The sequence below is a fragment of the Pseudopipra pipra genome, chromosome 4 (assembly GCF_036250125.1).
Source record: "Pseudopipra pipra isolate bDixPip1 chromosome 4, bDixPip1.hap1, whole genome shotgun sequence".
In the NCBI taxonomy this organism is placed as follows: domain Eukaryota; kingdom Metazoa; phylum Chordata; class Aves; order Passeriformes; family Pipridae; genus Pseudopipra; species Pseudopipra pipra.
In genome coordinates, this window is record NC_087552.1 from 39,872,002 (window position 1) to 39,887,791 (window position 15,790).

General features: G+C 33.9%; 1 protein-coding gene across 2 annotated transcripts in view; it reads right to left on the bottom strand.

Annotated features, from left to right (window-relative positions):
- Positions 1 to 522: 522 nt before the first annotated feature.
- VEGFC (vascular endothelial growth factor C) overlaps positions 523 to 15,790 on the bottom strand; it is a 78,430-nt gene continuing 63,162 nt past the window's right edge. For both annotated transcript variants that reach the window (XM_064652545.1, XM_064652546.1), the window contains exons 4-7: positions 11,703 to 11,854; positions 7,798 to 7,907; positions 7,210 to 7,540; positions 523 to 3,286 (exon numbers count right to left, since the gene is read on the bottom strand). In XM_064652545.1, coding sequence (XP_064508615.1) covers positions 3,172 to 3,286; positions 7,210 to 7,540; positions 7,798 to 7,907; positions 11,703 to 11,854 — 708 coding nt within the window. In that variant the 3' untranslated portion in view covers positions 523 to 3,171. The remainder of the gene's footprint in view (positions 3,287 to 7,209; positions 7,541 to 7,797; positions 7,908 to 11,702; positions 11,855 to 15,790) is intronic.

Below are 15,790 nucleotides of genomic sequence, written 5' to 3' on the forward strand. Positions count from 1 at the left end.
TTTAAAGAATAAATTCCTAAATGAAATATAAAATAAATAATATTTAAAAGAACATAGTCTATTCCTCAGGATAATCTCTTGATGAGCTTATATAAATGATTCCATTTCTGTCTTTTTGGCATAGATGTGATATCTGGTTATACTTCAAAAAAAATCACAGAGAGAGAGAGAGATGTTAAAATTCAAGGGCATCTGGAGTTGTCACTGAGATCTAAAGACTGAAAATGAGAATACTGAAAGCAACCCTAACACTAAGCCTTTCAAGTTGATACAGTACATATGCAAGATTTCAGGCTGGTCTTTCAAATAGAAGTAAGAGAACTGATTTACTATGAACTTGTTCAACATGAATTAAACAAACATGTCAGCAGACTAACAATACTCACACTGTAAATAGTACGTCCTTCTGGTAATACAGGTAGAGAGGGCTTACTCTGCATAATTTATGGTCTCCATACAGTACAATATTGAAAGAGTACAGAAACTGTTGTAAATTTGTGATGAAATGCAAGCATAAGTCTGTTTACCATTAAATGTGATTTACTGCAGTTACATGCATTCTTCCTCTCCCACCCACCTTGTAAGTTTAGTACAAGGTACAGGGCTTTTAGACAAATAACAATAAAAGCTTTTTACTCAGAATTAGTGCAGAATAACTTGTATATAGAATTATTGTCAATCTTGTTAGACCTTCTTCTAAGCTGTATAGCCTATTTTTAGATATTTTAAGAACAGTAAATTAAGATATAAAGTGAAGATGAAAATTTCAAGATCATAATCAAATAACAAATCAAAACTGAAAATGGTGTAGACCTATCAGCTACTTTATATAATATGTGCAAGGAAGACCTGTTATACAGATTATTTTGTGACACTATGGAGATAAACAGAATTACATTTTATCACGCAGAATGGGAGTCTGTATCCAATACTAATGGTAATAATCATGATGTATAAAAGGAATTTTTAAAACATTATTATCACAGAAAGCAGAATTGGAAAGCCTGATAATTATAAAATGTTATCAACTGCTTGCATGTATTATTGTACGCACCTGCATAACTTTAAGAATGGTTAACTAGTCGCTCTGCTCTGCCATAAATTCGATTTGTGGTAACTTTTACAAGTCAGGAATTTACTTTTTCTAAATCTTAGTTTTACTTAGTGATTAGCATAACTTATGTCCAGAAGTTTTCAATGTTTCCTCGTTCCAGATTTGGTTTGTTCTTCCCCCCACTGCCTCTCTTCTGTTTGAGCTGGGATAGAAATTTTAAAGCTTATTTTGGGAGCTTTACCTACAGTATTTCTTCTCAAGTCTTCACAGAAGTTTGCTCTTTAATTGATTTCTTAAGGTATTTTACGCTTCCTTCAAGCAGCTGACCTACAGACATGGATGCCTGGATTTTTACCAATACTGAATTGAAGTTTGATCATTAGCCTCTTGCTATTATGTTGACATTGCCGATTTAGACACTGATGATTTGCATGACTACAAATCCAACCAATGGGAATTGTCGGTTGTTATATTAGCTTAAGTTGTATATCAGTGTTAATTGTCATCCAAAGTTCTATCTGAAGCAATATAGTAATAAGGACATACCTCAGTATTTGCATGCCTAAACTTCACTCTGTTAGCCTATCTGGATAACAAATAGCCATCCTCTGAGGAAGAACAATGAGCATACTAAGCATACAGTGGAAAGTGCTGTTTCTCATCCTGTTAGACTGCCTCAACCCATGATGGAAACTGAGTAATTCAAAGCAACTCTCACTCCTTTAAGGAACTATGATATCCAAATATCAAGAACCTAGAAAAGCAACTTCTCCTAACCAACCTTCTAGGATATAATAGTACTTCATTAATAACTCTTTTAAGAACAGTTGCTTAGAACCAGCACTGATGTCTACAATTATTTTTACTGATCTGCCTACTCCTTTCACAAAAATCTTGCTTTGCAGCTTTGCTTGTTCCACTTCTGCACCCAACAAATTTTTCATATTTTAACAGTTTCTGATATATTTTAATTTTGAATAGATTGCTCTTCCCATGCAAGTTAAAAATCTTACTTCTTTTTAGAATTGCAGATATTTGATTTCACATTTTCTTAAAAAAAGGGAATTTTTTAATGTAGAGACTATGTCAATCCACACCAGACTGGTATAAGTTCTTTTATCTCCCTATTGGAATATAAATTGCTTTTTTTTTTCCTTCAAAATATTTTTGCATACACATACATTGATCAAGATATCTGACCAGCTATATGAGAGAGTAAAGCGCATCAAAGCATTTTGAATGATTTAGCTGTAAAATTTACACTGTAGTTTGTTATACTAAACAGAATGCAGTGTTGTTATTTCCGCTTTCATACTAACAACCTTGAATAGACATTACTTTATCTTATTCCTTAGGAATATTAACAAGAAATAAAAGAGAAGGTGAATATATTGGAATGCGAGTAGTTGCTGCTGTGCTTTAAACATAGTCCTTATCCTTAAGCAATGTACAGGATCTCCAATGTTTTCATTAGTTAATAATTGTACTTGCTTTGCTAGTTTCATTCTAGAGGCAGAAATATCACTGGGTCATGAAAATTCCAGTATAACTGTTTCTATTTCAAATTACATACACAAAAGGTATGAGGCAATGTCTGTAGTCTTCCTTTCCTAAAAGTGCTTTCTCCTAATCACCTTTTCCTCTGTTAAAAACCCTGAAAATAAAGCTGAATCCGAGTTCCTTTTCAGCCAGATGATTAAACATTCTCACTATTATATAATACAATTTCCATTTTATTTTAAACATACTTTGCATGATATAAAAATATTGATCACAGTGAGCTTTAACAATTGTTACTGCTATAAACAGAAATGCTGCACGATGGTTTTAGTGGAAATAAATTATATAGTCATTATCTCTTAAAAAAATCACAAGAAGGAGAACCTAGGCTGTTTGGTCATTGGCAGAAAATAAGTTCTTATTGAGTTCTTTACAAAACATGAACCCCAGTTATCTTCTACATTTGCTTTCCACATCTTCAGAAAAGCACGAGTCTGTCTCTGAAAGCCCCACAGGGTCTCTGGTGAACATTTAATTCCAAATATTAGCAAAGTTTCTGTTCTTCTTTTGTTCTAATGGAAAAATGTACACCAACATAGCAAGTAGTGATCTCTTCACTAATTCATAAGTGGTCTTTTCCAATATGTGGGTACACAGCGGCACACTTCTTCACTAAAGTAAAATCCAGCATCACAGCGTTTCGTTCGGACTGTACACGGTGGTCTGTAACAGCTAAAGAAATGAAAAAAGTGGACATTAATATAATATGATCATTTATATTTGCCTGGAGTAGAAATCTGTGTGCCTTTACATTGCCATTTCTCAATGTGATATTTAATTCCTACAAATACATATATTTTAACCTCTTTTTATGTTCTTGCCACTAATTTAGTTGGACTACTCTTCACAAAAGACACTGAAAGAATAATGAATGCTACTGAAAAGAAATTATTCTATTGTCACAGATACACATGAGTATTTTTTACCACACTGCCTGGTTGTAGTCACACTAATCTTGAGTAGTGTTTCCTTAAATTTTATTTTTAAAATAGGATATTTTTCTGTACTCAAATTGGCTTGTTATGACCTACTGCATGCTGCAAGTTCGAGGTGATGATCCAGAATCACGTCATAATAAAATCTATCATCTACTATCCCAGGACTGTTTCTCACCTTATTCATTATTACAATAAGCCTGAGAGATTTGTCTACATATATTAAATTGTGACTCTGATCTTGAAAATGAGACCATACTTCCTTTCAAGCTGCAAATTCCCATAGTCAGTCTCCGAGTGGGAACGTATCTACACTTCATATTGTATCTGTGTGCATTTTGAAGAAAAATCAGAGCCTATTTATCATGTTTCTGATAAATATTACTGGAAATGAACAGAATACATACCTACTTGATTAAAATAAATTTGACAGAAATAGAACATTGAACCACAAATAACATGTACCTAAGGAGTAGCAGAATTTTTCTTCCATCAATTCCTTGACTGAAAAATAGAACTTTATACAAAGATAGTATCTGTGGTTGTCCCTGAACCCTTCCTTTTCCTATTTTACTTTTCTATTAAAACAAGAACTTGACCTAAAATAACCCTACAATAACAATGCTGAATACTTTCTGGTGTATAATGGAGACAAAGTACAAGTCTGGGGGTTTTTTTCCTACATTGGCAACGAGTCAAAAGACAAAAGTATATGTTTTGAATTTCATCACAGTTATACTTAAAACTTGTACTTAAATAAGTTGCCGATAAGTTAGAATTCTGGATGCTTGCTTTGGATACCAAGTTACTACTTCACAATAATTTGTTTATGATATAAGGTCTGCATTACAATTACATTAATTCACTCCAGCTAGTTCAACCAATGAAACTGGCTATGAGGAAAACAATAAGGAATGAGGAAGACTGCAAACATGACATTTATTAACTAGTCACATCTTGTTCAGTGTTTTCAATGTCATTTATCATAGATTAGTTCACCAGTGTGGTCTTTGTAATTAAGGGAGAAACATTATTTTGTGCCACTTAATATAGATACTTGAAATCAGTGTAGCAGCTCATGGGAATCTCTCGAAGCTCTATTCATCTTTTCCCCAAAAAGTCTGGAAATGGTGGTAAAAAGCAACAAAATGGTTTGCAAAAGGATCTAACTGTGAACAAACAGGTAGCCAGCAGCAGGTTTGTTCTGGGAAAAAGGTACTGCACAGATATGCAATGGATAAAACACTGAACTCACCTTTTTGCCTATCTCTGTCATGCAAGCTTAGACCATTTCACGTACTGAATGACAGCAAAATGAAATAAGAAGAAAAAGAGGCAAAGCCAAACTCTTCCACACACCTATGATTGTACACAATGTAAAGCAGTCACATAGTCATTAAGTATGAGGAGTTCAGTTTGTTTAGAATTCATGCTTCCTTGTGAACTTCAATTTACAGAGGAGAGTGCTATATAGCATCTCTCCCATGTGATTTTATGTCTAGCAGCAGTTAAGGTCAGGTTACTGCAGTCTTATCCTTATCTGGGACTTTTCAACTGAACAAGAAAGTCCCTATCCTCCTCTAAAATGCTTTGCAGCTGAAGTGCCTAGTTATCTGGCCCTACCAAAACTGACCAAAAATAAATTTTTGAGGTGACAGCAGAGGGTGAATAGTGGTAGAGTCATTGTAACTACATAAATGTGGTTTCCTTAGGAAACTGCTGAACAATAGACCTGGTCTTTCAAAAGATTTGGGCTGAATGCTGTTTACAGGGCGTTTTCATGTGACAGATGTCTGCTTTGATGAGGATAATCTGAGCATGCTGGAACTAAGACAGATGTTCAGTCACTATACACAGTTCTGGGCAAGTCAGCAGCAACTTTCTCTTTGTGGTCAGTAATAGCGATTTTTTGCTGCAGAATGCCCAAATTGTCATTGGAGCAGTCTTAACAACCACACAGATGAAACAAGTAGAAATGCTACTTCCAGAGCTGCTAACAGCATCATCAGCATTAAAGTCAGGATGCTTTTTTTCCCCCCCTTTTTATCTTTCATCCTGTTCTTTGTATTTGTATCTGACTTTTTATTCCTTTTCTTTGAAACAGGGCATAACTCTAGGCAGAGGGATTTTAGATACAGTGTATAAAAGCATTGGTGCTTCAAAACCAGAAGCTACAAGGATCACTTCTCTCCACAGGGAGCTGTCTAGGCCACAGCTACAGGATTCTGCTCATGTCTAGGGCTCAGGCATCTTGCACAAAGTTATAGAGTGGTACCTCTATTTATGTGGTCTCAGGACAGCAAGGGATCTTTCAAACAGGATGTTATAGAATTTTTATTCCTTTCTGAGTTAGGTTGTGCTGGACAGAGCCAAAACGTGAGAAACCTATGCTAAGTCCTTTCTTAAGCAGGAGAGATTGCATCTTCTATTTTCCTTGACAGTGCTAACCTCTACAGGACTATTGGGTGTAGATGTACAGCATAATACCATATACAAATATTTCCTTCTGCACACAAACTGCTTAGAAAAGAGAAACAGCTAAAAGCATCCTATATCACACTGTCCTCAGAAGTGAGAAAGCGATTCAAACTGTATTATATTCGATCACAACATAACAGAGAAAAGCTGAACTCAATTTCCTCTTTCAAATACTAAGTCTTTAAAAAAATACATATTTCTTATGGCATTTCTTAGCTTTTTAAATGCCTGACTTCTCCAGTTATGAATGTTCTTTTAAAGTGCACATGGTTTATATTTGTTGCTGGAAGTGCACACTAGAGATTTTTTGATAAGCAACATATTGCTATACATTTAAATGTCCCAATTTGCTATTTTCCATTTCCAGTGCCTTAAAAGTTATTTGTCATTGATATAATAGAAATAATTCACCCTTTTTTAAAAATAAGTGATCTTTCTGCTCCAAACTGCATTGTTTCTGCTTTAAGAAATTTACAAGAGAACTGACTTTACAGGATAACTTTTGTCACGTAATATACAAAGCAGAAATAACACTCTTGTTTCTCAGAACCTAAAGTCATCCTCATTTTTATATACAGACTGCTAATGTTATGGGTGTAGCAGTCATGGAAGGAAAAGGTCCTGTGACATATAAAGAAATTGCAGTTTTCTTCCTGACTGAATCTCATTTTAAATGATGGATGCAGGCAGTCTGTTTTATAGTTACATAAGTCCACTTTTCACAGAAATCACCCAGAGCTGGGTGATTCCAAAATTTATGAAGCGAAAATGAATGATGGTATCTCCAGAACTAAGGCCTGAAATCTAACTAGGAATATTTGAGTTATATGAATATTTGAGTTACTTAAATTGCAATATTCAGTTCTTGGGAAAAATAGAGTGGGATTTTAAATAATATAGAAGACAGGGAGCTTGAAAAATTAAGCTTAGACTTAATTTTTCTGAAAAGAAAAAAAAATCACATGCTGTAGTAGTAGCAAGAGTACAAGAAACTACGCTTTAGAATACTTATGCCTAATAGTTACCTATTAAGAGTTTATAAAAGTCACAGAAGATAAAACTGAACTGAAGACAGGCTTACTGTTTACTTAAGACTACAAAGCATTTCAACAGCCAGCTAATGTCACAATGCAGAATTTTATGCCTTAAACACAATGAAAGAACTAAAGACTGCGTTTTTACCTGCATGTCTGGTGGTGGAACCTTTTTCCTTTTAAGAAGCATTTATTGGGTGATTCTATACATTCACAGATGCATTTTGCAGGATTTAGAGGTTGATGTTTAGGACAGGTCTTTTTACATAGACACTGGCACTTTTCTTCATCAAATTCCTTATTGGGCCCACAGGAAGCGGGGATAAGTTTGTTTTTGCACATACACTGACATGATGATCTGTCTAATTCTTTGTGAGGTCCACAGCTTGAGGGCCTCATGCCTCCTTTGCAGACACATTGACAAGTTTCTTCATCCAGCTCTTTGTTTGGTCCACAAATATGGAATCCTTCAGATGTATCTAGAAATATAGCAGAGAAGTTGCACTATTACCAGAATTTTGTGTCTACCCACTCACCCAGTTTTATATGAAGAAATGACAGCAAATCCATACCTTTTAAGATGTTTCAAGAACAAGTACATGTCAAAAGACAGGCAATACAGAGTAATATTATCAATACAGAAAAAGACACAACTAATTACTTCTTGTTTTTAATTTCTCCTTTAGTTGAATCAAAATGTAGAGCTACATTCAGTCTTATAAGAAAAAGTGCTTACCAGAATCTCCAAGGTGAGAAGAGAAACCAAAATCATGCTGCGACAAACATCTGCAAATTTGATTATTCCAAATATGATTTTTTGGACAAGTTTTGTTTGCCACATGACACCTGTGAAATTAAATATGCTGTTCATTTACTACCATAAGAATTCAAAAGGAAAAAGAATAGTTTCTAGGTGTTGACTGCCTTACTTCCTCTCCACTAAAAATATCTTTCTAAGAGTGTCACCTCATTAATAGTGTTATTTTTTACTCCTATCAAATCTGTTACTATTTAAGGTCCTCCCGAATACAGGGATCTCCAACCATTTGTTGAAGAAACCAGCTCACATTTCAAGTTTCAGCTATAACTTCTAGAAGCTGATATTTGTACTTTGCTAATGTAGTCTGGAAACAGATCTAATCCTGGAATATAAGCCTCATCTAGAAAATAAAAAAAATATTAAAAATATGTCAAATACTGTATAGTGGTAACAACATTTTTTATGTTGCTTTTTGAGGTTCAAAAATGTTTTTACACATAAGATGTCAAAAGACAGCAGATAATAGTTTCTGAATGAATGCTGTAGACAAAGCTTTGATTTAAAAAATACAATCAGTTTATCAGATTCTTTTCCCCTTTATGTGAAAGTTATGTGTCATTAACTGACACTTTCTCATTAATCACTCAAATTCTGGACAGGTTTCTTGAACCTAAAGATATGGACGTCAGCGGTGATGGCTCTTCACTTTGGAAATAAAAGACAATACAGAAGTTAACTCTTTCTCTGCTCTTTATCTGCTACAGTTTTGCAGCCAAGGTAATTATACCCAAAAAAAGCAAAAAATTCAAGCAGCAGCTCCTGCCTTTTTAAAGACTGAGTGAACTGAGCTAGTGGGTGAGCCATAGATAGAATGTTTATGTGTATTATCCCATCTTCCTTGCTTGCAATTTCTTTATCATCAGAGCTGACATTACAACTTTGATACACCTCATGTATCCAGGCTGTGTCATTTATTCATTGTTTCTGTAGTATTTCTAAAATCCTCCTAATCTGTTAAAGCAACACATATATTACACATTTGATGCACTTTTCTTTCCCCTGAGCACCATTACTCATGCATTCAAAAATGCAGGTGCTGGGACATTCTGTGACCGTCATTCAAGTACACCACTCCCCTCCAACACATTAAACCACTCTGATTGTAAAGGCTGCTGTAATTTAACATCACCCTGCATCGCCTCATGTTTTATGAAACTGGTGTTTTCTGATTTCATTCCACTAGTGTTCTCACTCTTGCTCCCTCACTTGGCACGTTTCCTTTAGCCTGCCTCCTGATTCTGCTCAAGAAATAGTAAAGATAATTTACAGAAATATTACTCTATTCTGTTAAAAAAAAATAAAATTAAAGAACAAAAAAAACCCCACACTCACACCTGGAGCAGCCTGGCTCTAGCTGGGAGTGTTTAAAACTAGTTAGAGTATGAAGAAAACACCAAGCGCATGTGAATTCATGAGCAATGTTGCTACAAAGCCCAAATTACCAGAACTTGAACAGAATTAAATGAATTTCAGTATCAGGGTTGGAGACACCCAGCAAAAGGAATGAAGATGCTTGTTTACAAGTTCTACTCTGGTTTCCAGTACAGACAATTGGCTGAAAATTTAAAATGACATTTTAGAAAAATTCAGGAAGGCTAGAAAAAAAAAATCAGATGCAAAACCACTTTGCAGAAAATGTCATCACCTCTTTTTGTATTATTGTCCATTCAACTGAAAAAAAAAAGTCTTGAGACAAAGAGGTAATTATAGAGACTTGATCTGAATTATGTATCTTGAAGTCCTCTCTGTTCCACCCTACCTCTAATCACTAAACTTCTAAAATAGGGTGACAATTTTGTAACTCAGGTACATGTCTTGATGACATTCCATATAAATGGAGTAGAGTACTACTTAAAATACCATTAATTCAGGATGTATTCTGAAACACTGGCTAATACCAACTGACATGCCTCCATTCCACAAGTACATAGAAACAGCTATTAGTTTTTAGACCTAGACCTTAATTCTCAGGATAAAGTCATGCAGAAAACATATTTTATATAAAAAATATGAACTATTTGTATTATACTTTACATGTGGTCTCTCTCTTCTTTCTACGATATGCCTGTGCATCTTGGTATAATCCAGCCTTGAATTCTTATTAAATCCCAAGGGTTACTACCCTAAAACCAGAGACTTTACTCTTAGGCTTTTCTTTTCAGTAATACATAAGAAAGTAATTTAAATTTTTCTGTTAAAATGAGCATGTACATAAATACATGCACACATGCAGATCTGCCACTGTGACAAGAAAGTAGATTTCCAAGTTTTGGCTTAATAATAGCTTCACTAGCATTCAAACCTATAAATCAAAATGTTAAGGAAAAAAATAATAAGTTGAAAAGAAATACTTCACTACAAATTAAAAAAAAACTAATGGGATTCTGAAACCCATCCAGGAACCTACCAGGAACATGCAAATGTCTTTCCTTTCTAGAATCTAGAAGCACTCAACTTAGTATTTTGTTGGGTTTTTTTTCTGTTTTATTGTACAAAGCCATAGATTCTAAACATAGAGAGAGTACTGAACAGTGGAGAAAGCCTGTATATATTCTGACCTAGTATTAGTTTGTCTTATCTTTGTTGAAGCATGATTCCTTACTCACAGAACAGACAGGTACCTGCGTGCTGTTCAAAGCCTTGTATTTGTACACCCACCTCCCTCAACCACAGGTAGCTGTTTCCTAGCTAGAATAACTCTTGCACTGGTAATTACAACACCTCTTAACATGGAAACACTAAGAGGATGGCAACAGTCAGCATAATTTGACTTTACTATTGACTCTTGCGTTTGTGTTTTTTTAATAATCTGATAATTATGTGATTAAAAAAAAATCATAGATCAATTTCCTAATATATTTCCAATCCACTGTTAATGATCTATGTTTTGATGAACAAATTAAATGATTTGTGTTCAAAGAGAATACAGTCTGAGTTTAACTGGAACGCGTCAGAAAACATCCAGACTTAAACTGAGTGAAACCACAGAGAAAAATACTTAGCTTAACATCTCTGCGAAGTTTGCACTGTTCACTCACCTTATTAAAAATGTCTAAAATTAATTTCAGTTCAGTTTCTATTAACTGGTTCTTCCTTAAAGCAACCATTAGACTATTATATATTTTTGGGCTCCTAAATACATATACATCATGAAATCATTACTCAGACCTCTGAATGAAGGAAGGAGTTCTTCAAGTGTTTTAATAACACTTGTTTTGGTGCCAGATCTCTTCTGTGTTTTTTTTAATTCAAAATCACACAAAAAAAATCTATATGGTAATCCTGTGGAGTGTCAATTAACCCTTTACTTTCCCTTTCCATTTTATTTTCATCTCTGGCATATGAAACTGTCACAAAAGATTTGTAGTTAAAGATTCCATAAAAAATAGTCCTTTTTTAAAAAAACAGCATTTTAACTAGGAAAATACGGATTGAGAGAGAAATGAAGTCTCCTACTTATTTACAAAGGTAAGTATTTTTAGCTTTCCTTGACTACTTTTAAAAAAATAAATTGATTTTGCTGGTGTTTCCTTCAAGTCTCAATTGGATTGCAGCTCTTTCCATCAAACAACTCCCACAAACAACATTATTATTAATTTTTAAATTATCTCACTCTAGTTTATCTCCTGGATAAAAAGGTAATGCTAATTTAGAAACATTCTCTTAATGTAAAATATGGTAGCTCCCTTGCACAATGCATTCTGCTACTACTACTGTGTAGTTCACTTATCATAACTATAAAAACTTCCAGCACTGTTTATAATCTAATTATAATGTGAAACATCTCATAATGTGAAAGGGAAGACAAGTTTCATACTTACTGAGTTTGTGTTGCTGGCAAGGAACGTCTTATGATCGAATGAACTTGTCTGTAAACATCCAGCTTGGACATGCATCGGCAGGACGTGTGATTGGCAAAACTCACAGTTACGGGTTTGGGGCCGTGAGAAAGAGGCACTGTGATCTCAAACAACTGCAAAAGGGAAAGCAAAACAAAAAACTTTTTATATAGATCTGTAATGGTCCAACTAAAACTAATGTAAGCACATACCAAAAAACTTATAAGGAAATTAAGTTCATTTTTCTGCTCTCTTCCACCATTCAGTGGCACATTCAATTATACTGCTAAATAATTATTAAGTGCAAAATTAATACAATAGTTATGGTATGACAATAAACATTTTTAGGATTAAACTCTCTTATGTGCCTGTTTGTTTACTATAACATTTAACATAAAAGTGTAAAATGTAAAAAGAACTCATTTTTCTAGGAGATGATTTCAAAAATGGCAGTCTTTTAAAAAAAAATCCAAAGTGAAACATTTGGAAAGTGCTTCAAAAAGCTGAAAACAAAAAATAATATAAAAATAATATAAAAACCTAATACATCAATTATACAATTATAAGAGCTTGTGTAAAAAAGGAATATATTGAACTTAGATAAAACCATTTTTGGTTCGATAACTATAGAACTGCAGCATACTGTAGTTTTTTAATTTTTTAGTATTTGTATCATTGCAAATTATACGCCTACCATAATGGAATATATCTTGAACTATTAATTTGTTTTCAAGAAGAATTTATATTATTATAAAGACTTCTAGACAAAGCATATTAACACCTGTATTCTTGTTCCATCTGCAAAATAAGTAACACTTAAAATTTTTGTCTTGAGTCATTAATAAGATAAAGACAGAAGTTCATGTCTAGTTTAAGGTTTAGTATCAATAAAATCAATGCCTAATTATCACCAGACATACCTCCAGGTTTTTCACTAAGTTCAACAGAGACCTCTGGAAAGAGACTTTCTAATTAACTTTTTATAATATTTATAATCCTTTTTGCCTTTCAAACCAATATTGGATCCATTACTCTTATCTATTATAAAATATAATAAAAATATAAAATATATAATAATGACAAAAAGCATTCTTACTAAGATGCCTCATGCAAGGAGAGCAATAAACATAACACAGAACTATCATTTTCATACTAATATGCTTTATGTACTTATTAATTTCTTTAAAAAATATCCAACTATTTGAAGGCCATCACAGATTTTGTTTTAATGCACAAACTAGGAAATTGGAAAGGAGGAAGGTGGTGGTGTAGATAAAGAGACAGAAAGGACCATGTTTATGAAAAATAGCTTTCCTTTCTGGATACAGTATATATTTGAGAAAAATACATGCTGAGTTCTTTGAGTATGTTTTTAAGTACTGATCTTTAATCAGATGACAATGCCAGACTTCTAACCTTTCTTGAAACAAGCTGTGCTTTCTGAAGGACAGCACAGCTGTTGAGACCTCTAAAAATCTGGACAGCTAATAATCTACAGATGCAAAAGCTTTTATTATATTTAATATCTTTTAAGAAAACCAATTCTTAGGAGATATGTATGAATTGAAGGACAGAACAGAGAGTATAAACTTAATTACAATAGTGCACATGAAAAGAGGATCTTGTTTTTCTTGCTCTTATGACAGTATAAACTTGCTTTTCTGAAGCTGAAATAAAAACCCACTATAGGAAGAACTGATAAATCTTAGAAATTAAAATAAGCATGAGTCTTTAAATGGACCAAACTGCAGCTAAAAAAAAAAAAAAAAAGAGAATGTTCTGTTCTTCCTCTGTTCTTGCAGTAGATCAGTTTGCCATGCTGCAAGGCATAGCAGACTTCAGACCACTGGAGACAGCAACATAGGACTATTGCTACACTTCCAACCTACCTAGAAGAGGTAGATCCCTGTCCAGCTGTCCTGTTCAGCTTCAGTAATCACTGAGAGAAATTTCGGAAAAACGGCTGAAACCTATCAATTGTGAGTGGACATGATGGCGAACACGAATTGTCTTAATTTACATTTATCCTTCCATTTCACCTGTGAAAGGTATCAGTTTACCAACGAATATTGCTAACAACTATTCCCACCAACACCTCAGTGGTGCAATGAGAAAAAGGTCTAGTTAAACTACTAAAGGCAGACTAGTTTCCCTGACCTGACTGAACAAGCTTCAGTTTGTTCAACTAAATTCTCTTAATAGTAACGTATTTTACATCCCCCAATAGCTGCTACTATTCATACATAAAGTCAAAAAACTATATATAGACAACTATTTATATTAGATATTACATTATATATAGTATCCCATTTCTAGTCCTGACTTTCGTAAAGTGCTTAAGACAATACATAAACTAGCATTTTGAAAAAGAATGGAAAACACATTTATTTCCATTAATGAAAAGGCTGGAAGTGAAATACTGGGGTTGGAATTATTGGTTTGTTCTTCTGACACTTTTGTCTGCATGTGCTATTGGGATACTGTATTCTGATGCATACTGGAGAAAAGAAATATTTTCCTCTTCTGATAATGTAAATCTATCAAGAAGATATTTCAAAAGAAATAAACTCTTGAAAAGTAGTCTATTACAGAAAATATATTTAATACTAAAAATAATTCAGTTAAAATAATCTCTGGCACTTGAAAATAAGATGCTTTCTATAGAAAATCTATATTCTGCTTTCAGTTGAGATAACAGCATCTCTAAATTCAATGAAGCTGTTTAAGTGTAAGTGAATAACTCTCAGTATGCATAAGTTGTGTTTGAATCTTCAATTTAGGTAAAACCTCACTATGTGCAACGCTTTCTGGTTTTGTTAACATCTAATTTATTTTTTTGCTTATCTTCCTCATCCAATAGAATAATAAGCTCAAAATCTGCTATCGCTATAGGGCATGTTGGCAACATGTAACAGCCAAATGTCAATACCTAGAAAGGATAGTTCTGTGAAAAATTCAGGATAACATCTGTGCATGAGGCTGGTTCTCCACTCTTCTTTTCTGGCAACATTGTTGGCTAGGGCTAGTATTGCTGGTACCCACATTGCCCAAATGGGTAACTCTTCTTGGAGATCAAATGGCTTATATTTCTGGCTGATCCCTCATTCAGTAAACATCTGATTTTACTGCATTCTTAGGGGTCTAAATCTTCTCTTCCTTTTCAATTTCAAATCATAGTAAAAATCCAACTAATTCACACTACAGGCAAAAGGGAAAAGACATTTCTCACAGATATCAATGCCTGAAGATAGACATTCAGGAAAGACTACAAAGAATGAGTTTCAGTTTCCAGAAGAACATGAGATCTGATAATATTAGGGATTAGGGCAGTTTTTCAAAGTGGAGAGCTTTTATTGCCTGCAGTCTTCAGAGAAATGTTAGTAATTATGGTACATTAAACAGCAAATTAAAGTACCTTAAATGAGTATTGCTTGAGTTAGACAAATACTCAGAAGAAAAAAAATAGACTCAATTTGCCCATGCTGTTCTGTACCTTTTTGCTACCAACACTGCATTATCAGGAAACCAGGGGAAAGCAGAACAGAAGCAATATGTGATCACATAACTAAAGAGTATTATATCTAACAAAAAAAAAAAAAAAAGAAACCACACAAAATCACAAAGCTCTGTCCTAACTGCTCCACAGAAGCTAATAATCATAAATATGACTCAGTAACACAGTTAATCTCAGTGTATAACACATATTATCGGAAGCTCTGCGTAACTGAAGAACAGGTAAAAACCATAAATAGTTAGTGCATTTCATAAGAATTCAACTCCTGCCATTCAGCCATCTGACCACAGAAAGTCAGATGAAAGATCTTCTAGTCTTTCTCAATGTTTTTAATATTTCTCTTCAAAGTACTGTGTTTGGCCCTTGTCTCCTTAGGTCTTCATACAATTTGATAATTCTCCATGACAACCTTCCCTCATTTAAGCCTAAATGAAGCTTCCCTTTCAGCCAGCACACAAAGCTTGATTTCCCTTCCCTCTTCTTGGGATCCTTAGCATGACTTTTAGCATTCTGGCACCCATACATCTTGTCCCCACTAATTCTGGATCAAGAAGGT